The 23,069-nt window shown below is 34.2% G+C and overlaps 1 protein-coding gene across 1 annotated transcript in view; it reads right to left on the minus strand.

The window, feature by feature from the left end:
* Positions 1-23,069, minus strand: part of ITFG1 (integrin alpha FG-GAP repeat containing 1) — an 85,982-nt gene that overhangs the window by 39,147 nt on the left and 23,766 nt on the right. Inside the window, exons 7-9 of the mRNA XM_026856499.1 lie at positions 22,277-22,338; positions 19,824-19,908; positions 4,352-4,446 (exon numbers count right to left, since the gene is read on the minus strand). Coding sequence (XP_026712300.1) covers positions 4,352-4,446; positions 19,824-19,908; positions 22,277-22,338 — 242 coding nt within the window. The remainder of the gene's footprint in view (positions 1-4,351; positions 4,447-19,823; positions 19,909-22,276; positions 22,339-23,069) is intronic.

Genomic DNA, 23,069 nt, shown 5'->3' on the forward strand with positions numbered 1-23,069 from the left:
TATACAGTTGAGCAGTCACTAATGCATAAAAATAAACCAAGTAAATTGCCTATACATTACACTATTAATGTATGGTGTTCAAAGCCCAGAAGACAACAATCCCCAGCATTGATTTAGCAACATAGAAAAAAGTAACCAAAGCAATGAGTCATATTTTCAATGCTGGAATATGGCTCACAGTCCCATAGATGCTTTGAGAAAGACAAGCAACTTAGAAGTGATGAGAGGATCTTGTAGAATCTGACTTTTATGAAAATTACAGCAGCTGCAAACCCGTCCCCCCTTTCAACTGTTAGAGAAGAATGAGGAAAAACTTCTAACACTGACCAACCGCAGCTGATCATCAATGCTGTCACATACCTCTCTAGTCTAGAGAATGACACCCCGAAGACCTGTGGTTTGTTGTAGGATGCACTGCTGGGTTCTACTTCAGAGCTGCTAGATTTATAAGAGGAATAAAGCTACAACCTTTCTATTGTACAGAGGAAGGCTGTAAGAATCATCAAGCCCACAAAGAAACTCTCAAATGAAGGGACTGAAATAATACCTTTTGCCTCAGGAAACAAATGAAAAATCATACTGAATAGTTGGCAAAATTAAAAGAAAGATCAGTCACCTCTAAGAACATCATAATATCTAGAGTTGCTACAGTAAAGAGCACCAGGGATTTTAAAACATTTTTCAGGGAGAACTCAGTCTAATTTTCAGATGACATACCTAAATCAGCTGGCAGACTGGTCTGTAGCTATTGCAGGTGAATTTAAAGACAACTGAGGTATCCTAACACCTGCCACAATCTGAAACGGCGTATGGGATTCTACTTCAGATCTGACAGCAATTTTTCTGTTGCTATGGAAACATGCACATTCTTTTAAAATTTTAAGTAGGTCTGTATCTCCTTAAGTAACTCATATGTATTTTGTTCGCCTTTACTTTTGCTCCATAATCCAAAAGAAGAAAATTTATCTGAGATATTTCTAATACTTATGAAGATTAAATCATTAAATAAACTAAACCCTATGGTGAAAGATCATCCTTGAAATAATTCTCATAAGATTTGCTTGGCTTTCCAGGAGCCATCCAGCTGTGCCAAAGACATAATGAGAAATATACTGTAGACTGAGAGACATCAAACAAGATCTTACCAGAACACCATGCCATTGCATGACTCTTCATGCAGTAATTTTTAGAATCAGAAACTCTACAGATGTTTATTCCTGATTGTTATGTGAATTTCATCCCAAATACATCATCTACTATCATGGAACTGCGTTAACAGTTTTCCATTTGGTTTCATCAAATGTTACAACAAGCAAGCAGAAAGGACAGAAGAAAGGTCCAGTTACCTTATGCTAAATATTTTTTGTAAAACAGCCATCTAATTTGCATTCTTTCAGATCAGAGATCAGTAAGTTTCTTTAAAAAAAAAAATAAATTCTGAAAACCCAGAAGTTTTCACTACACTCTTAACTAGAAAACCCTCCAAAACCCTACAGCAAAGCCTGAACAGAGATACTGGATATATAGCATCTCCTATTTTTTGGTAGCAGATTTGCACTCTCTCAGTTTCCCATAAATTTCCTGTAATTACCTACCCATTCTACAATGATACCATACACTTGTTGAAACACATTCTGCACCACAAGGGCCCATTATTATTTTCCTCAAATGATAAAGTTAATAAATAAACAAAAATAATTGATCCCAGTCTGTTGCTGCAAAGTTTATAATTTCTCATGGAGATCAACTTTAGTTAAAAGCTTGGAATCTGGCTCACCTGATCTCATAATGACCAAATTCAGTGAAATTAAAACATTTAACTTCCACATTAATATGGGAAGTAACACGTTTGAATAGATTTCTACCTGTAGGAAATATGCAACACATGGGGAAAACCACAGACATATGAATGAAGACATGGATATTTTCCACTGTTTCAGAATGGAAAAGATAAAATGCTTGAGAAGAAAAAGCTCCATCACCTCTAAGTGAGTCTAACAGAGAAAGAAATGAGTATTCTAGATATAATTCTTTAAAAAGGCTGGCCAGAACATGTCATTATTGAGTGCCATTTGATACTGTCATTTTTAATTAAAAAGTAATTCTAAAAATATGCAGGGAAAATTGCTTTAAAGTCTCTAGGTAACTCACTTTTTAATACTTTTGTCTAGCAGGATGAGAACTTAATGGATTCCTCACTTTTTTAAAAAAGTGACAATATTTGGCTGCTAGTTTTTAACTCAGATGTCATTATCTCGAAAATTATTTTAAGATTTAAACCACACAATGAAATTACTAAATTCATTATAAAAATTAAATATACTGATGACTATCAAAAGTGATATGCTAAGACTCTGATTTGTAATCAAATAGTTGTCCTCTATCAAAAAAATGAAATAATGAAGGAACAGAAAAACTGTCTATGTGCAATGTTACTTCAGCACAGGTTACAACAAGACTTGACTTGGGAAAAATTCTGTTACTATGCAAATTGACCCACACCTTTTACTGCTACTCCTCCATCACTTCCTTCTAGAAACATACCATAACCAACACATAACTTTCCTTTAGCACATTGCTCAGTCATCCACTACTCTCAAGTAACAGCTCTGTATCTCTCAGTGGTACATGCTATTTGTGTGTGGTTGATTCTCCACAACAAAGTTACTTTAATTGAGAATATTTGTCTCAAATTTACTTGAGCAGAAAATCTCAAGTGTCTTTTACTTCTTATATTATCAAGAGTAAGGAACTACATTTAGAGCTAAGGAGCAGTTGTCTTTTGACATAAAAGCACCCCACCCCAACTACTCAACAATGAAATGTAAGCAGCCGTTACAGCAATATAATCAGGGTAACATGCTTATCAAAAGTCTGTGCTGTCCCCTTTGACCAAAAAGCAATACAAGTACCAAGAACAGAGCATCCACTTGCTTTATACAAAGGTTGTGACGTAACTTGAATTCTGCTGTAACACCGTGTATCCAGCAACACTACAATCCATTGTCTCTACTCCGTGTTTACATTGAATTAATGAAAAAAAACCCACAAACCACCAAACACAGTGCATTTCTAAGAACAGAGATGCCAGGATTAGAAGGCTGAAACAGGTACATTACCAAATCCAAAGTTACTTCTCTTTCTTACACTGATGGTATATTCCACACTAGTTATACTTCCTTAACTGACTGGTAACTGCACGCTTTCCAATACAGTGATTTTATTGCTAGTAGGAAAGTATGCTTTTCACCTGTGTTCTAGAAATTCTAATTAATTTAAAATGACAGAATCTACACTATAAACTTAGGCTGCAGACTGTAACAAGAAGCACCTTATCCAAGAACATACTGTTCCTTAAGCAAACAGTACGTTCACCTATAAATTCAGAAATATAGGTCAGAGAGGGTGGTGCTTACACAAAAAAAATAATCTACTTTGAATTTGTCAGTAAAGGAATAATCACAATTCATAACCTGGTTAGAAACATGTATGGCATACACTGTAAACTTCTGTAAGTACTCTACAGTGGGTTTTGCTGCCAGCTATAAGCAAGTACTTTGTAGGTCACCTCAGTATTTAGGTTCACATTGCTAAATATGAATTTAGTAAGACCATTTATTAAGGCATCAAACAAATGTTAGGTTAATTTATTGTAAGATGCAACTTTATTATCAAGCGAGGCACTGTAAATACTTAAAACAGATCAGTACACACTTTAAAATAAATTAATATATAGTAATCTGTAATACTCTCTCAAAACAAGTAGTGTCATGAACAAAGCAAGCTGAAATAGTTTAACAGAAACCCAATCCAGAAGATACGTAGCCTAAATAAGTCTTCATATACCTTATGGAAATGTACTTAATCAAAACCAGTGGAAATAAGGTGCAAGAGGTGTGAGCTGGTTCAATGTGATATGTGTGTATATATTTATATTTTTATATATATATTTACTATCAAATAACTCCCTAACTTAAAGGGAAGAAGCTTATTTGAATTAACTAGATCTGTTTCCAACTCTTAACACAAACCACCTTTTTCTTCTTGTGCTATGGAACTTACGGTGCTTAGAATGCAGTGCCTTGAAATCAAGAAAGCGACTAATGAGAAACATTCATGATTTTCTTGAGTAGAATTATCCATTATATAGAATTTTAGATCTTCACCCTTTTCCACCTAACCTATTTTTTTTAGAAGGTAATAAATAAGTAAGTAAATACAAGTACCTTATATGCAATTAATTACAAGTGAAGGTTTCGCTTTTCTTTCCTGAGAAATCACTTTTCTCTTTCATACTATTTCATAAAGCACAGTATTTTCCTTTGTCTTTGAAACTCCAAACTCACAATACCTGATTCAATCCTAGCTTAGTTAAGTAGATGGCACTTTTTTGACATTTATCATCTTCACACACTGGCAATAAATGTTCACTTTGTCCATCCCCATCTGTCAAAGAGAAAAAAAAAAACCATCAGGTTTGTATTTGGAAAATCAAAACCCCTGTTTAGAAGAGATAATTAGCTTTGAAAAAAAAAAAAAAATTGTGAAAAATTAAATGAAATAAACTAGATCTATTCAAAACCTAATAATCTGATTTGGATCTTTTGTTTCATGATTGTCTTTGTTGATGTTTTTTAATCTTAACCCATAATACATAAAGTTTAAATTTTTATTTCTGATGATAATGTGATATATTTAGACGGTAAGTGCTTAGCAATTTATTCAATCCCTGTGTTTAGTTGGGAAGAAAATGACCTTCAGTATAAATCAACTATCAGAAGTCTACTATACAAAGTTATGTAATTTTTTGAACTAGTTTTAAACGTTTGTACTGTCAGCAAGACTTTAGAGTTATGCTATAGATTAACATACTACATGTGAACTCATAAGTTAAAAGAACAACACTGGAAAGTTGACTAACACAATGGCTAATAAATTCCAGGTTTACAGAATTAGGCAAATATGAGTAATTTACAGTTTTTGAAAAACGTTTTTCAACTGCCTTTAATCCACGTGTTTACAAAACCTTTAGTAGAATAATGACCTTTTAATGTTTAAACAAGCAATGTCTATTTGCATGTAGAATTCTGACACATGGTGCATACAATAGGAGGGGAAAAAAAAAAAAAATAAAAATCAATTTACTGCTCATTATCTACTCCAGGAGAAATCCCTATGTTCACATTTTGACCCTGCAGCCCTGCCTAGTATATTCAGAAGTACCTGCCTTCCTACTAAGAGAGCGGCCACCACAAGTCACCTTCTCTGTTCTTCCTTCTCAGCCCACAGAAGTGGTTGAATGTAAGCAGCCAAAAAGCAGCAGCTAGAATTGCTGTATTAATGACTACTGCTACAAGTCATGATTACAACGAAACTCGACTTGCTAGAGAGACAGTATGGCCCAGCTCAGGAAAATTTCAGGGAATCTGCTTTTCCAGGCTACAAAATCAAAGCTCATACTGCAATAATAATTAACACCCCCCCATATTTTCAAATTGCCCCTTAGCCCATACAGTTCTGAGGAGCTTGGTGGACTTTAGGTAGATTTTGTGAAGTTGTTTGATGAAATCTCCTTAGTTAATATGTAAACCTAGACTGTCAAAGTCGCTGAATCCCGTACTCATTTCCCAATATACTATTGACCACAGCCTAAATGTTCCATCATATTTTACCCATACTATTAAAAAAAAGCAGCTTTCTCAGCCTGCCAAATGGTACTTCTATGAAGCTGAACCTCCTTTTAGTGTATATCTATCTATATCTGTGCATAGTTAAGTTTCCTAGGTCCCTCCCTTATTACATAAGGAAGTTGGGGAATGGAAAGTAAGGTTATAAGAGGGAGGAAGAGTGATGAAAATACCAGACTTCCCCAAATATCTCTAACTTATAAAGCCAAACAGTCACCTTTAGTGGCTTCCCACATCCCATCTGCCTCATGAATTATTTTAACCTCTCCACTAAACCCCTCCCAAATCATCACGGCAGCTCTGTTATCAAGGATAGACAATTTAGGATGCCGAGTATCTTAGGTGATGGAAATCCAGTAAGTTTGCATCCGAAGAGAAGGGAGAGGAAATTACCACTCAGAGAAATTAACATAGCAACTACTGAATTTGGCCAGTCTGAAATCAGCACCAACTTTTGAAGCTGTCTGTTTTTCTTCTGCATCATTCAAGAACAATTAAAATGTTAGTCACTTCAATTTTTGTTTACATGAACTAGAATAAAATACTGTTTAGACTGCAGGCTTTTTCAAAACTTTAAATGGGAGAAGCTGTTTAACTTGTGAATTATAAACTATCAAAATAATGATGGGTTTGCTAGAACAGAATTAAGTTGCAGAGATGTGTTTTGTGAATATAAAATTTAAATTAAGACCTAATCTTTTAATCACATTTCCACAGAAGTTTCAGTCAAGTAATTTTAGATTTTCAATAACGCATACGGACAAAGAACCTTCAAATACAAGTTCTTTTCTTGCTCTTTGTTAGAAAGGGACAAAGACAAGGATGTTGTAATTTTAAATTATGCTATGGAGCAGAGGAGAATATAAAATGTTTGATTCTACTTAAATTGCAAACATTCATCTTGGTATGCTGATAACTCAGCTTGATAGTCTTGGTAATTAATGTTCAGTAATACTGCGGTATATTGACAAAACCAACCTACATAGCTTTGAAGAATAATGAAACTATGGGGCAGTAAGAAGGATGGAACTTTCACATTAATTATATATGAAGCCATCACCTTACAGATACAAGTGTTCTAGATAAATAGCAAGTTTAAGAGTAAGATCTGATTAAAGTAACTCAGTAGAATCAAAGAATGAATAGAAAGTAAATATGGATCAAACAACATAGCTTTGTCCCTGCAACTGAAAATAGTATGACACAGATTCCATATTAGGACACAGCTTCCCCAACTCCTTTGACCAAAACCTACAAGTCCATTTATATAACTTTTATTATAGGCTCATGTTTTCAGTTGCAATTTCTCTTCAATTCTGTGTATCATCTATTTAAGAATCCAATAGTTAAAAAATAAATTTGTAAGGTAAGAGAAAAATCTGCTGGAAATTTATAGCAAGTCTTAAGAAAAAAGAACTTTATTTTAAAAATATATTTTGTCAAGAAAACTCCTGAGAATGAGGAGTCCAAGGGCCCATTCTTAAGCTCACCTAGATCTCAAATTATTGCTGTATCCTTCCTCCAAAAGTTCTTCTATCCATCTTATGAATACTGGACTGCTTTTTATATATGTATTTTTCTTTTTTTTTTTTTAACCTCGGTGTTCAGCTGAATTTAAAGGTAACAAAGAAATGAGATATAAACATGTTAGTCCAATAAGTTAGCATAGTTACATTTGTCTTAAGCTTGGATGTCTGAAAGTAAATTTTAAGTGAAATTTGTGTGGTGCTGTAGATTTCCAATTTCTTACATATGTTAGTATTTTAAAATATTAATTTTATTAAAATCCATTTTATATGGCTCTACAAGACTGTGGCTTTACAGTATGACACTTTTATTTTGAAGTGATATAGGTTGTGGGGTCTAATTAAAGGTGACTACACAGTGATGTGATTGAGGATGCTGATGTGAAACAAGGCACCTCCATTTCCTTCTCTCCTCGTCCTTCCTCAGAAGTGCATGGCTCCCATGAGCTGATTTAGCTCTACAATGTCTCATTGTGGAATTGGGTAAGAATTAGGACCATTGCATTGGAGAAATCAGAAATATAGGAACCTGGAAATTAAAGGATAAGCTTGGACGATGTTAAGTACTGATTTATAAACGTTTAACATGTTGCAGAACTGCCTTCACAGTTGAGACATAGAAAAACTACCACCTTCAAAAACAGGTATTAGAAAGCAGAATCTAAATAAAAGCACCCTCTTTAAAACATCTTCACGTGGCTCCTAAATGTAGTTTTCCATGGATTTTGTTTTAACTTTAAAAAAATAATTAAATAATTCATGTTGTTTTTGTCATGGTACCTGATTTACACAGAAATTACTTCCTGACATTTACTTGTCAGACTGGGTGATTAAAGCACAGCTGCAAGTATCTTACATATTATGTGCTTAACATCTAAAAACCAAGTATTTTTTTAATCAGGTATTTGGGCATAATTAAAAATTAATATGTTTAATATACTGTGAATGAGAATTGTGACCATTATTGCTGACTACTGTAAGGACCATGAAGAACCTAACAAAAGAGATCTGGAACAATTAAAGCATCTAACCTTCCAACAAACATTCATAACATTTACAGTATACATGATAATGGGCACTTTATAAATCTGCCTCACTGAAAAACTTCATTAACTGTGAGCATACTTCATCCAAAGGAAGAAGGGTTAGGTATATATTCATACTGTAGAGCAGGCAAAAAAAATTTTAAACTTAAAAGGCATCAAGTGAAGCAACAACAATGCGAATGTAACTGGAAACTGGATATCAGTGAAACAAGAGTATCTTCTGAGTCTGTAGTTTAAGAAAACTCACAATTAGTTAAATACTGTATTATAGAAAATTATAGCAATCAAAAGAAGGAAAGCCCAACATTCTTCATCTCTATCATACTACTATCTCTTATTTCTTCTCCAGTTTTTATTTCTAATGCACATCTTAAGATGTACAGATCCATTTTTTACTAAGGAGGTTATCTGATTGAGAGGAATTTGATAACTGTCCGTCAAAAATGCTAACACACATTTTACAAATCAACTGCAGCAGTTATCGTTTTTCACAAAAATAAAAAGGGTAAAACCCACCTAGAATATTGGCTAAAAGCATAAAATAATTTTTTAAAATTAAAATCTGGCATGAATCTTTGTTTGAAAAGCCCAATAAGAAAAAAAAAACCTCCCCCCAAAAAACAGGCCTAAGCACAAAGCTAAAGCAGAATCTGTTTTACTATCTACTGCCATTTTAAACTGTCCCCATCTGTAATAGTTTGAAATACAGTGTTTCCTGTATTTCTGAAGCTTCTTTAAAGGCACTATGGGAAACAGGAAAATTGACAGAGCAGCTTTTCCAGTTTTGAAAGAAATAATTTAATTCTCAAATCCTTATGTGATTCCCACCTTGGACACACCCACTAGAAATAGAAACCTTTGGCACAACTCTACGGATTTTGAAGACCACAAAAATCCCCCAGCAGTTGCTCACAGAATTGTTCAATTTCAGTAACAACAAATTTACCATGGACCTACAATGCTAACTCTTCTCATTTTCAATCTCAGTTTAAACAAAAATCCTTCAATTTTATTAAACTGTAGTCTTGAATTTAAATTTCTCCACAAAGGAGTAGGAAGACAGAAATTTAAAAGGAGTATCATTAGCACATTTGCTCTAGTGCAATTAGGTGTTCATAGGTGACAAAACGTGCATTGGTGACAATGGATGGATGAATCCCTCAAAGCAGCTGAAATAAGCTGCATAGTTTCAGGTTTTAAAAAAATACCTTGCATAACATGTCCTTAAGAACCTACTTCAGTCTAGGTCTACGTAAGAAATCTATTTCTGGAGATCCTCTGTTGTCTTTAACTCAGCTCCTAGGGTCTACTAGTCTATCTTTCTATTACTGTATACGTTTTAAATCTCAGTCCAAATTGCTGGAAATCTCAGTTATCCTTACTTGTAATTTCAGAGTAATTTGTAGCACTACACATGGCTAAGCATATGCTAGACTCCAAAATGGACTTTGCTAGCACCACAAACATTCAGCATGTTTGATGTACAAATATAAACTCAACTGTTAGCTATCATGTTCTCAACACACGACTCTGGCTTGACTGTGATAGAAAAGAACTACATGGTTAATGATCAAGTTTTATAGGCAGTGGAAAAAGGTAGAAAAAGAACAGTTCCACATTCTCATCAGCTGCAAATCTGTACTTATGTCAGAATACGTAAAGACAAAAATCAAAATTAGCAGTCTTATGCCATCTAGGAATTATGTGAGAATCATTACTTACAACTGCCTGTTCACTGTATTCCAAAGAAAAGCCATGGATACAAAGCCTTCTTTCCAACATTTTGCCCATGTCTGCAATGTGCTAGTAATCCAGTTGGGAACAAGAGTAACACAAAAGACACACAGATTGTGCAGATCACTGGGAGCACACCTCATACAGAGACTGTATGAGAAAAATTACTTGCAGCTGAAGCTTTAACACTGATTGTGAATGTTCACACTTGCAAAAAACATTGCTCAAATCTTTTCAATCTATTCTAAAAGTAAAATTGAGTGGGAGAAAGCAGAAAAAAACCTTGTAAATCAGACTGACAGTGCGATTAAAAAGTGTTATGTTCAAAATGCAATGCTAATGTATCGTAGCATAAGCACACGTTTTAAAACAAATCCACAAATATCAAACAGCATCTCAGTGGTTACTCTAAGTTTCACTGACCCTGAGGTCCCAGCAACTCACTGAATTGCACCTTTACATGTAGATGTTGTGCTATCTGCTAATTCATAATGGTTATATACTAGAGTTTGCATAGTTTCAGCTATGACAGTTAAGAAATAGCAGTCTATTAGATTTTCAATCTGAACCAATTGGATTTCCATCTCACACTGGCACAGACCTTTTGTGATGGGGGAAGAAAAAAAACCCAAACAACTTGATCAATTAAAGAGAAATATATATAAAGTACCTAGGCTGAATAGGTAAATAAGGAGCAGGCCCTACTGTAAAGGACAGAACATAATCCTGCACTACCAAATTGATTTTTTTAAAAGACTGATAGTGAATTAAGAAGTTTTCATATTTTAAGAAAAAAGTTACATACATAAAGAATTTCTTCCCAAACCAGTATGTATCTGAGACATGCTTTTAAAGCAAAAATGCATATAATTTAATTAGGAGGAGGAAATAGAGGCAAAACCCACTCAATCTGAATCTTCAAATTCCTTTAAAAACAGAAAAAGGTGTCACAAAAGTGTTATTTTGCAACCAAGTTCAAGGGTTATTACATTCATTGCACACACTTGTACAATGTACTTTCCAACATGGGCTCTGCAAGAAAAACAGAACCTGGGGAAATTACAAGTACCATGATCACTCAATTCAAAACTGTTTTGTAATACAGCAAGAAAAAGTTATAGCTCTGAAGAGCAAAACAGCTTTTGGTGGGCGTTATGATCCAAATTTTAAACAGCTGTGTAGTTCTGTTGCAGTGTAATCTAACTTCTGCTCCCTTAAAAATAAAAATTGAATCACCTTTTTTCCCCCCCCCCAGGTGATAGACTGATTATTGTAACTTATTACAGTTGTGTTAAATAAAATTAAATTGTTTTCTGGCAAATAGAAATAACCTAACTATGCAGGCTAAGACACTGAGAACAGTCTAGCTTTCATAATTCTGAACCTGATGCAACATAAAAGTGAGACACTTCATATACCACAAAGTCCTTATGCCTTGAGAGCCTACTGTTCTCTCTTGAGAATACACATTCTCAACTAGCCATGTTATTACACCCTTCTGTCACTGCAGTTTTCCCAGTTCTCTTCAAAAAGGTGAGAGAAAAATTGTCCTCCACACAGTGCACTAAAAGCCAGGAAGTTTTTCTCAAATAAGTATAAGGCACCTCTTGTTTAATGCAATACATCTTAATGAAGTCTGATATGCTTTTAGGCTTCACCATACATATAGTTCTCTCACATCTCTCCCTCTTGGCTTTACAGAGCTTTATATAAAAGTTCTAAAAAATAGTAAGAAAATAAGAAGGAAAAAGCCCTGTTATGGTAGCGCTCAAAACAATACCTTGCTGGGGCAGGCAAGGGAACTACAACCCGTATAACTGAGTTTGATATTCAAACAAAATGAAGGCTTGTTTGAAAGCTGATTATCTTAAATTTATCTTCTGAAGTAATAAAATTATTAGAATTCTTTTGTCACTCTGCCTTTAGGTGTTCAACAAGATGGTCTTGACAGAGACAATTATAATAAATTACTGAGATAATTATGCATTATTAAAAGAACCAGTGTCAGATGCTTTTAGAACATGTGAATCACAACTTCAAAAAACAGATGCAAAGAGCTTTTACAGATGATTCAGATACAGATTCTGTGAACATTAAAGAAACCCTTATAACACTCTCCTTCACACTAGAGCGATTCTGACTTTAAGTCTGTCTATATGCTTCCAAACCTCCACTGCAAGAAAAGCATTTAAACACAGCATGCCAGCAAACGGCACAAAGAGACTTCCAGGCTGCATCTGGTCCAACAGTGCAGTCTTCTATCTCAAATGGAAAGACTGTGTCAAAATGTACTAACTGGAATCCAAGCAGGAAAAAAAAAATTAGATTAAATACAAAATGAGACCCCCTCTGCATGCTAAACAAGTAGTAGCACTGAAATTCCTGTTGTAGTTTATGCTGAGAACTACTAGTTCCAACTATCACATATCATTAAAATAAACTATGAAGCCTGACTGTGCAGCTTGGAACTATCTAATGTTACACATTTAGAAAGCTCATATGGCCTTAAACCTTCACATGCCAATAAATGAAGGGGATAACACTAACTAAAGCAAGCCACTTGGGTCACTAAATTTTGGGTTGAGAGTTCTCGTTATATTAACCATGAACACTGTCAAACAAAAATTCAATCCTGAAGAGATTAAACGGTTCAACAAAGAATGAATAAACAAGTGGCATGTGCACCACTCCTCTCATTTTATTACTGGAAAGAAAGCGAAGTAATTCTTAATGTACGAGTCCATTTGACAAAAATTAGTATGAAGCAACATCGTTTGTTTCCCCAGGAGATGTTAGCATTTGTCAGTAACCTGTGAAAGAACTTGGCAAAATATGAGAAACAGATTCTGGCCCCAACCCCACGCCCTGCCGAAATGGACACTGCTTTGGAACTACATTTAAAACTAAATGGTCACAAATATCTCACTGTATCTAAGTCATAATAAAGACCTGGAGAGAAAGAAATAATATAATTAGTGTTTGTATTTTGGAGGGAGTCTAGAATGCATATAAAGTTACTTAAGAGTACTAACACATGTCATCCAAGGCTGTAACTCCAGCCAGTCTCAGCCCATCACACAGTACTCTCACAGGTGCCAGGACATGCCAAAATGCTCTAAAATATTTTGCTCTTGCAAAAAATCACACAATTTAATCCCAAGTATATTATATTATTTATTATTTACCCCACAAAAATTCAGGGAAAACAAGAACTGTATTAGAAAAAATATCCTTTGGATTTGTTATACCACCATTGTACAATTGTACCCACCCACAATTTAGTGGCAAGGGGATGGGAAACACATGGGAAACAGTTCAGAAATGTGGGATTTCTGTGGATGTCATAGCAGGACACATGCCTTAATGATCAGGAAATGCAGCATTTTAAACAGCAAAAGGAACAATATGAAATGATGGGATATACTAAATGACCGTTTTGACAGGGATGAACAGTAAGGATGAGATGCACAGAAAAATAACCACCCAAAGGGGTCAAAGATGAGTTTGAAAGAACAATTTGAAGCCACTGTACTTAAAAGTTTCCTGTGAGGTCTTTACACAATTGCTTCAACTTAATGTTCTATTCTCAGATCCACAGCATGACTGCAAAAATGAATGATGGTCACTAAGGCAGTCAGATGGGCGCAGTCTGTAGAGCAACATGATCTGTTTATAATAAACATGAATTTACACTTTCTTTCTTTGGTTGGGGTATGTTGTGAGTTTTTGTAACACACAGTTATGGCCTTAAATGTCAATAGGGGATCTTTTTCTAGAAAGAGCTATCAAAAATGATAGAAATCTAAAAAATAGGATTAATATTCAACTGAAAAGGTGTCACTGAACAGCATTGCTGGTTACCAGTTAAGAAATAAGGCAGATTTATTTTCTAAATACACTTCCACAGACTCAAATCCACAAGTGGCAATTAACTTGGTATGTCTCTATGCACTGCTGTTTCAGATGAACTGAAGTGCATCTGTTACTAAAACAAATTATTCCTTAAAGTCATTCAGAATTCTTTACTACCATCAGCTTTTATATCTTTTTCACCCAAACTGATCACAGTAAGAACAGTTTTCCTCATATGCAGAGCATTTTAAACACAGATGTATTGTCTTCCTGCATCCTAAGATTCTTAGAGAATCCTTTTATTGACTGCAGGAGTGCTAGTATATTTTCACAATGCAGTGCTCAGAAGACAACTGCTTTATAAAGGAGTTATTTACCGAAATGCACCATTAAAATTTTCCTTTGATATATAACTACCACATCTGAGGATGGAATATTCTGAAGAGAAAGAAAAAAACTAAAGAAATTCAGATGCTAAAATAGAAGTTCATACACAAAACTAAAAGATACAAAATTGAAAAGCAACTGCAGGCAGAAAAGCAGTGCTTTTAACATATCATCAGCTGCAGGATAATCAAAGTTTACTTTAAGCAAAAATCTTTCAACAAAATACATTTTGCACGGTGCAATGAATGGCTTTAAAAAGCCCCAAAGGTGGGGAACGCTGTTAACCTGTTCAAATGTAATTAATTGCCAGTGTGAGCTAGCATTTCCTATGGTATAAATTATCATTTTCCTCATTATGTCAAACAAGTAATTAATGTACGTGAAACAGTTCAATTACTTAGTAAGGAGAAGAACAGAGAAGATTATTTTATTATTAGTTGGATAACTGGATTTTAAATATGAGAAAAACTTTTGTTCAGGTCCCTAAAAGACTTGTATAGAACTTTAATAATCCCAATCCAGGTTTTGCCAAAAAGTAAGTAAATCTGCATAGTAAGAGTAAACACAAACTTCCTAAATTAGGGAAGACCACACAGATAAAGACTCAGCAGCAGCCAAGAAAACAGATGGTGAATAAAGGATAAAGAACTGAGGTGGAGTTGTCTAAATGCTATCTTGAAAAAGTTAAGACTTGTGTTGTATTTACTTCCGAGGACACTGTCAACGGTATGATCAAGTTTGACTTCAAAAAGTTATTTTTTATTCTCTTTACATATAGTCTGCAACAAATTTCTTTGCTTAAACAAAGCAAAATCAATGACTGACTAATCAAACTTTTACATTTTTAGATATCACAAAGGATGCTTTAGCAGTCTCTGCTATCCAACTGAACCAATCACAGTTGAGTAGCAGTTATAACACTAATTTCCTATAAAAATGAATTAATGAACTGCATAAACAGCACAATATTCTATGCTAACTGCTTCTGGGTCACGATTTTAAAGGCATATTTCTTTCATCTTCAAAGTAACAAGAAAACAGCAGGTTTCTGTGTCCAAAATGTGGTTTACATCCATCTCATTACTAAAAAATATTGATCATTTTCAGAGCGCCCCACAGGAATCCTTAAATTTCTTTAACAAATACAAAATTTTCCACTATTTTAAGTGGCAATCATTAAAACTTTATAATTACAATTATTTATCAGGATTCTAGCCAACATCTATGATTTCTTCTAAAGACAGTAAAAGCAGATCTTATAAAAAGCCTCTGCTAGCATACAGATAACAACGGAGGATTAATCATTTTTGCTATAGCAACCACTGCACTGCAATTACCATAGTGACATGAGAAGAATAGAAAAAGTAATAATGAAGAGCTCTTACTTGTTTGGAGCAATGTGTCAGCCAAATAAGTGCAGAATCCTCTACTGCCCAGCTCTGCTCACCTTAATCAGTTGAAATGCCATTTGTAATAAATATGTCACAAAGCATTTCTGATTTATTTTTAAAAGGGCAATACAAATTTGTCAATTGTTCCCTGTCCTTTGGTCAGGTTAATGTACAAATCATTGCTATCATGTAACAGAGGAGAGTGCTACTTAGTTTAGAAGTTCCAATTTAGACATAAAGTCTAAGATCTACTACATTACCATAAATATATTTATATACCTTCTTTTGCATATTCTTCCATTTAAATATACACACATATATGTATATACAGAAATGTAGTAGACCTTACAGATACATACATATAGATGTATACAAACATACATTTGTGTATCTTTTTCATGGGGTTTGGTTTTTTTTTTGGAGTACTTCAAGAACACTTGGTGCTAAGATTACACTAACATCTGTAACAGTTTCTCACGAGTCCCCTAATTGCTGGTTTTCCCAACTCCACTTATCTAAATAATTTCTACTTGATAGCTATTGTTCAACCTGCTTACTTTAAGAAAGGAAATCTTACCCAAAATTAGTTGCCCTTGTAGGTTCTCATGACCTTATTCAAAGCTCTCTCCCTTTTTCAAATGACAGGTAAATATTTATGGCTGGAAAGGGTAATTCAAATAGAACTTTTGGAAACAGGAAATAATGTCAGAGTCACCTTTTGAAACAATACACATTTTATAAGATGTGGGTGTGACCAATAAATCAGAATCTGGGACTGCAGAAGCACAACAGTGCACAAATAGAAAGGTGGGTGTAAATAAGAAGGTGACAGCACAGATTACATACTCCCAAACTCATGTCTGGACCTGACATCAATCCAGAGTCTAATATGTGCAAGGTTAAGTAAACGAGAAGTGAAAGCACAGAGAAATATGGAATCCTTTGAGACCTTTTGCAAATGGCAAGGCTGGCACATTCACTATGAAGCACAGAAAATGTCAGGAAAGGGGAAGAAAATAAAGGCAGGCAACACAGAGGAATGTAACAGGCTTGGCAGTGATTACTGAATGTGTTTCTAGTCACAGCAGCTGTATCCCGGTGCCAACAGTGAAGACGCTCACAGCACACATAGTGTAGAGTGTGAGCACTGTGCTATGTTCTGCTGAGTATATCACACACAGTTTGGCAAAAGCTACGTAGGTAGAAGGTAGTGCAATCCTCTAATGCATCTCAATTTACATTTTCATTTTGCTGTTTTGATTTGTTTTGCAATGAAACCTCTTTCAGGCCCCATTACAGATAGCCAAATTACTGTATCAAACTGAAAACCATCATACCTTAACTTCCCTTGACTTACAACAACCATTATTTCACCATTTTTGAAATGGAAAACAGAAAAAAGGAGACGTTCAAGTCTGAAAAACCATTTCTTCTAAGGCATTTTCTTTAACTTCAGCTCACTACAAGCAGAATTGGTATGATAAATGCCTACCCTTTTGAAGTATCTAAACATATGCAGACATAGCACAGTGGGTAAATGTAGTTACTCTGATACAGTGTTGTTCTAGTAATGTGAGATTTTGCCTCTTTTGTAATACTGGTGCAGAACAAAAAGTACTAGATTGGAAATGCATGTGAGTAGAACTCAACTAAGGTCCTCCTTTGCATTGAACTTTTTTTTTCCTCCTGCCAATTACTGTATAGCCACTCTTACGCAAAACTATTCCACTGTAGGTAGGATTTTTTGATGGTGGAGAGCTATTAGTCAACTTCCTTCAGACTACATTTCATAAAGAACATGGAATTTAGAATTACATCCCTTCATTACTCACATGTTATTTTAGTAACATATTCACTTCAATATTCTCTAAAACTTTGTCCAATGAGGAAATAAGTATTTATTATCTTGATTATTTTAAATTAATGCTGGGATATGAAAAGAAAAATTGATGCACTACTTTAATTCCTAATCACTGTTACAACAGTAGAAAGATTGAAGTAATAATATTACTCAAATAATAAATTTAAAATCATAGTTGTAAGTATTTCCATAGTTGTCAGAGTAAACTGTTCCTCTATCAAAACACACACATACATCTACAGCACTCTTTTGACTTGCTTAGGAAAATTAACACCATTAAACCATTCCCCATCCTTCAGCCTGGATGAACTTGCGTGATCTGGAATGAAGATAAAGATGACAGTGTGTATGTAGCTGTTCAGGAGAGGAAGCAAGACCCTCATACTGCAAGATCTGTGCAAGATCTCTTAAAGATGAAATGGCTGAGATCTTTCAGAATAACCAGTTCCAAAAAAAGTCAGTTTCTGAAAAGCCAGCATCTCCTCCCACAGATGATACTGATGATTCCTTGCCTCTCTAACCACTTTACCATGTATGCTGACTCTCTACATTTATTTGTATGCATTTCTTACGTTCCTGCACGCATTTTCTCTCATTATATTCATCCTTACAAGTAAGATAGCTCCACTGTTGCTTCACACTAGTGCTCTGCCTATGAATTTGATGATAATTAGCAGAATAGGGTATTAAACTGGTGATAGAACTCAAAAACCAGCAGCCTTCACAGCTAAGCTACCTCTGCTGGCCATTGTCTTTCATAACCTTGTCTGTACCAAAACCACACCATGTACTGCACTTCTAGATCACTGTGCATTCAACTTTCTCATATTTTCAAAATTTTAACTTTAACGGTTGAACAAATCAACTTCTCTTTGCAGATATTCCAGGGTTTATTAAAATTCCATTAATTACGATAAATTTCTAGAATTTTATCATTTGGGCTCATTAGCTACCTAACATAGAGATAAAATTATTTTACGTAAAGATTGCTTTCCACATTGCCATTATTAAAAAAAAAAAAAAAATTAAACCCCCCAGACTTCCACTTAGTAGTTATTAAGACATTATTCAGAACATCAGCTTGGAAAATGGTTCCAAAAAACCCAACACTTGATTTTTTTTAACCACAAAAAACATAGTATTCTATTATTTCCTTCAGATACTATATACACAAGTGTTTAACACTTGTTTATAAACAGTAAAAGATGTTACAAAATCTGAAAATGTGTTAAACATTTCACAGAACAACCTAGAGCATTGTTCAGCTTCTACCTTATTTCATTTACTATAGATCTGTAAACCGACCATAGTTGCTAGATAAGGATCTAAGGATAATTAACTATCCAGCAGATTCTAGTTACATGTCAGCAAATAGCTTTGCTAGAACTCCTAAAAAGACTTTTAAGTGGCAGCTTAGAGCAATAGAATTGGACTCTGGGTCTAATATAGAGTCTGTCTTGTAATTTAAAAAACTGTCATTTTCTTTAAAACAGATTTTAAACCAAAAATGATGCAACAAGGCTATAATTTGACAACATTTAAAGACTGATTCAGTCTCACAACTGACAAACACGTTGTATCAATACAGTAAATCAGCTCTTTAAGAAGTTATTTACGTTCAATAGCATCAGCTGAATCAGACCTGTAGGACTTCCCCTTAGGTTGCAAAATTCTTATTTTAATGCCTACAAAAAAGTATTTTTTGGACTGCAAAACCAACATGTCATGACATACATTGATAAGCCACAACTGACTGAAAAAGTACATTCTAACAGAAAAATACAGGCTTTCACTAACCCTTGAAAAAATAGATTTACATATAAATTAAATTTTTCTTCTGTCCAAAAGCTTTCCAGAATTTTCAGTTACAATCATTAAGATTTTACCATGTTTAATCAATCTTTATTCAAGTCATTTTAATTCATTTACATTTGGCTTTATTAGTTTGTACAAGTGAAGTAATACTCAAATACTATCTTCTGAACAAGATTAGGGAAAAAGAACAAAATCACGACAAACAAAATACATGTCTGATAAAAGTAACTTTGGTATTGTACCATGCCTCAAAGCAACGGTCCTTAAGCGTGGCACTCAAGAGTAGGTACATGTGATGCTGAATGTACTGGGATAACCAAAGTGGAACTTAGTTGAATTTATTCATAATTATTCTCAGATATTTCAAGATTTACAGTCAAACAGATAGAACACCTAAAGAAAAAAAGTCAAAACCTCCCGCTTTAAGAGGTAAACATCTTTACTTGCTCTTTCACTTAAGAGTAGCTGACCAAAATATGAAACAGAAAGGAACAATCAGGATAGTTTAGAGGAGTAAAACTCACCAAAGTCTGCAAACACGGACTGTCCAATAACTTTCACACCACTAGGCATTTCTTTAGTTTCTTCAGGTCTAGAGAAGTTCCCATCCTATCGAGCAGGGCAAAGATGATGGAAAAACTGAATTACAGACAGTGATAAAATTTGTCTTTTGAACCAAAGAAAAGATACATCAATAAAAAAAGCACTTAAGTAGATAATAAAGAGATATTCAGCTATGGAAAAGAAAATGCACTCTCTGAAGAGTGGGACTGAGTTTTCGCATTTCTAATCCTTCATGGAATCTTATGGAAATACAGTAATAGTAATATTCAGATACAACTGTCCATATATTTTGTTGTGTTATGAGGAAGAGATTTGGTTATTTCAGCAATATAATCAAAATTATGATTAAGTGATTATGAATCCTAATGTGCATTTATGCAAACTGACACGTGTTTTAAGTAATAAAATTATATGTAATACATAAAACCACACCTGCACACCTGCTAAAAATAGCTTCTGATTTTCCTTCTAATTAGGAAATAACTTGATTTTACATCAGGTCTGATTTAGGTCTTGTTTTAATCATCTATTATTAAAACCTAGGCCTGCAGAAAATAACATTCCCGTATTTCATCAGAAAGACAAAAGAGGAGTGCTGGATCCTTGTTTATTGTAGAAGTGGATCACAACCGGAACAAAACCACTTCAAACGTTAAGTTTTCATAGCCAAGTAAGATGATCCAAAGCCCACTTTTCTAGTTGCTGCAATCAGCTTACATGAAGTATGCACACAAGTATACGTAAAGCCGTTGAGACATACTCTACTGTTGTGTGGATAATCTATAGTTATCCATATTGCTTACTCATGCCATGTTCAGTTTGTAGACTTCATTGTTGTTGAAGATGTGACTCTGAAGACAGTTAGCACATGGATGTTTACTATATATCTTTACCATGACATATGATTTATAACTACGCAGATGAGAAGAAAAAAAAATTTAAATGATGCAAATATCTCCACGCAGAAAAGATGACTAGGCCCTGTGCTCAGCTGGCCAGAAAAGCATACATCATATAGAGAAATACTTTGAAAGCATTTTATGGTGCATCAATGAAGGGAATTACTTTGCCTAGGTTTGTAGAGAAATTTAAGAGCTTTTAAGGGATTAAGGTATTTTAAGATTGATATGTATCTACATATATTTTATATGTATGACATTTTACTGGGTTGATTGATTTGAAAAAATAGAAGGCTTTTTTCTAAAGATAAGCAAATCTGTGCATGCAAAATATATAATGTAGGATAATATTTAGAATATATGAATTTGGAAAATCCAAAATGTGTATGAAAATTTAAAAAAACCTAACACCTACAAGGGACAAGTCAAATGCCTTGTGTAGTCACTAACACACAATCCCTCAAGAATTAAATTCAATGAAGTAAAAAACCTGTTCATTTTAAAGCTAGAAATACAGAATTCATGACCAAGTTCCATTTTGACTAGAAATTAGTATTCAGAGAGTATCTGGTAGCTAATAATTTTTATTTTTATTTTTTTTTTTAAACTTTTTCAGTTCAGCAGCTGGTTGAAGGTGGCAATGTTGTCACAGACAATACATTCTCCATTCTACAGTAACTCCCTGTGACATGACAGATTAATTTTCAGGTAAAAGAAAGCCTCAAAAACTCATTCCTCTTCTAATAAGAAACACATTAAGCACCTTCTATCATAACAAAAAAGTAAACTTTTAACATACACATGCTAAGATTCTTAACTATAGTAGTTTCAGATAAGAGCATTAGTATAAAGGATACACTTAGTTTCAAATCAACTCATTTCATTAATTGTTATTAACAATGAGGTTCTTCATTGACCCTGGCCAGGTTAGACAATACAAAAGCAGAATCTCAATAAATAAGTAAAAACAATCCATTGACCTATTTCTCCCCAACCTTGAATTGCATTTGTGATACTTGGTTAACATAAGACTCAGGATTTTCTCAACTGTTACTTGCATACATACTGTAACAGTTAGAAGTGAGATTTTGAACCTCTGTCCCTCAAAATTTTACCCAAGACCTGAAGTCATAGTTCTAAAAAAGCTTAAAGAAATCAAATCTTTGAGACAGGAATAAGAAAAAAAAATCTGATCAGCCTTTTCTTCATAATCACCATGCTAAGTGTCAGTAACCTCATAGAACAACTGATCACACACCAGGAGTCCTGCTAAGGTTTATGAAGGCAGTCTGATTGATTTACTTAGTAGACATGTTAAAAAAATCTGCAGGGGAACTTATGCCAAGTAAGATATCCAGTGATATTCTGCAGTCTAAATGCAATAGTGCAGTTAGTGCCTCAACACTGGTTCCACTCATTCTTGAAACAAGGGATATCAGATGACAAGGGTTGTTTTTTTTTTTTTAACTTGTCTTGTGTTTTAACAGAATGGTTTTTTGAGTTTTCTCTCTTACCTTATTTACCCATGTCTCAAAATAAACATTTTGTGAATCTGGTGATGTAGTGAGGAACAAATCTGCAAGGAAGGGAAATATTTAACATTAGACCGCACACATAAATATTTGATCACTCAATAAAGATATTGAAGTTACTTTAAAATATATTACCTATTATGTTCCCATCATGTTTAGATGTATATATATTAAGCAAAAATATTAAAACCCCCAACACCCCCCCAACTATTTTCATCCCTCATACACTTCTGTATAAATAAATATACCTTCTGCACTCAACTTCTGCATTTGTATAGTTTCTACATAAATTAAGTTAGCCTCACATGGACTACTAAGTGCTGGATGTTATATATGCATGCCGAGGAATGTTTCTTAATAGTAAAAGACAGAGACAGACCTCAAAGATAAGAAAAAGTATATGTAGTTATATTTTTAGTAAGTCAAAACTAAAAATAAAACCCTACCAGCCATCCTTTTATTTTGGATATGTTGAATTAAGCAACAGATATACTGCTGACAGGAGAAGAGACGGAGATGGCGAAATATTTCAGGCTTCCTTTACACTAAAATTCTCTTATACATCAAAACAGTGCAAAAGAGTGCTTCAGAGGATTTATCTGACAATGCCTACTTACTCATTGCCATTTAGGAAAGTACGCATATTATGAAAATGAGAAGAAAAAGCTTGATAAAGGAGGTTTAAAAAAAATGTGCAGCAGTGGTTAAGAAAAAAATAAATTATGAAGTCCAGATTTTAAGAAAAGCACTTGTTTTCTTTTTCATTGTAATCCTC

The sequence above is a fragment of the Athene cunicularia genome (assembly GCF_003259725.1).
Source record: "Athene cunicularia isolate RWA chromosome 11 unlocalized genomic scaffold, athCun1 chr11_part1, whole genome shotgun sequence".
In the NCBI taxonomy this organism is placed as follows: domain Eukaryota; kingdom Metazoa; phylum Chordata; class Aves; order Strigiformes; family Strigidae; genus Athene; species Athene cunicularia.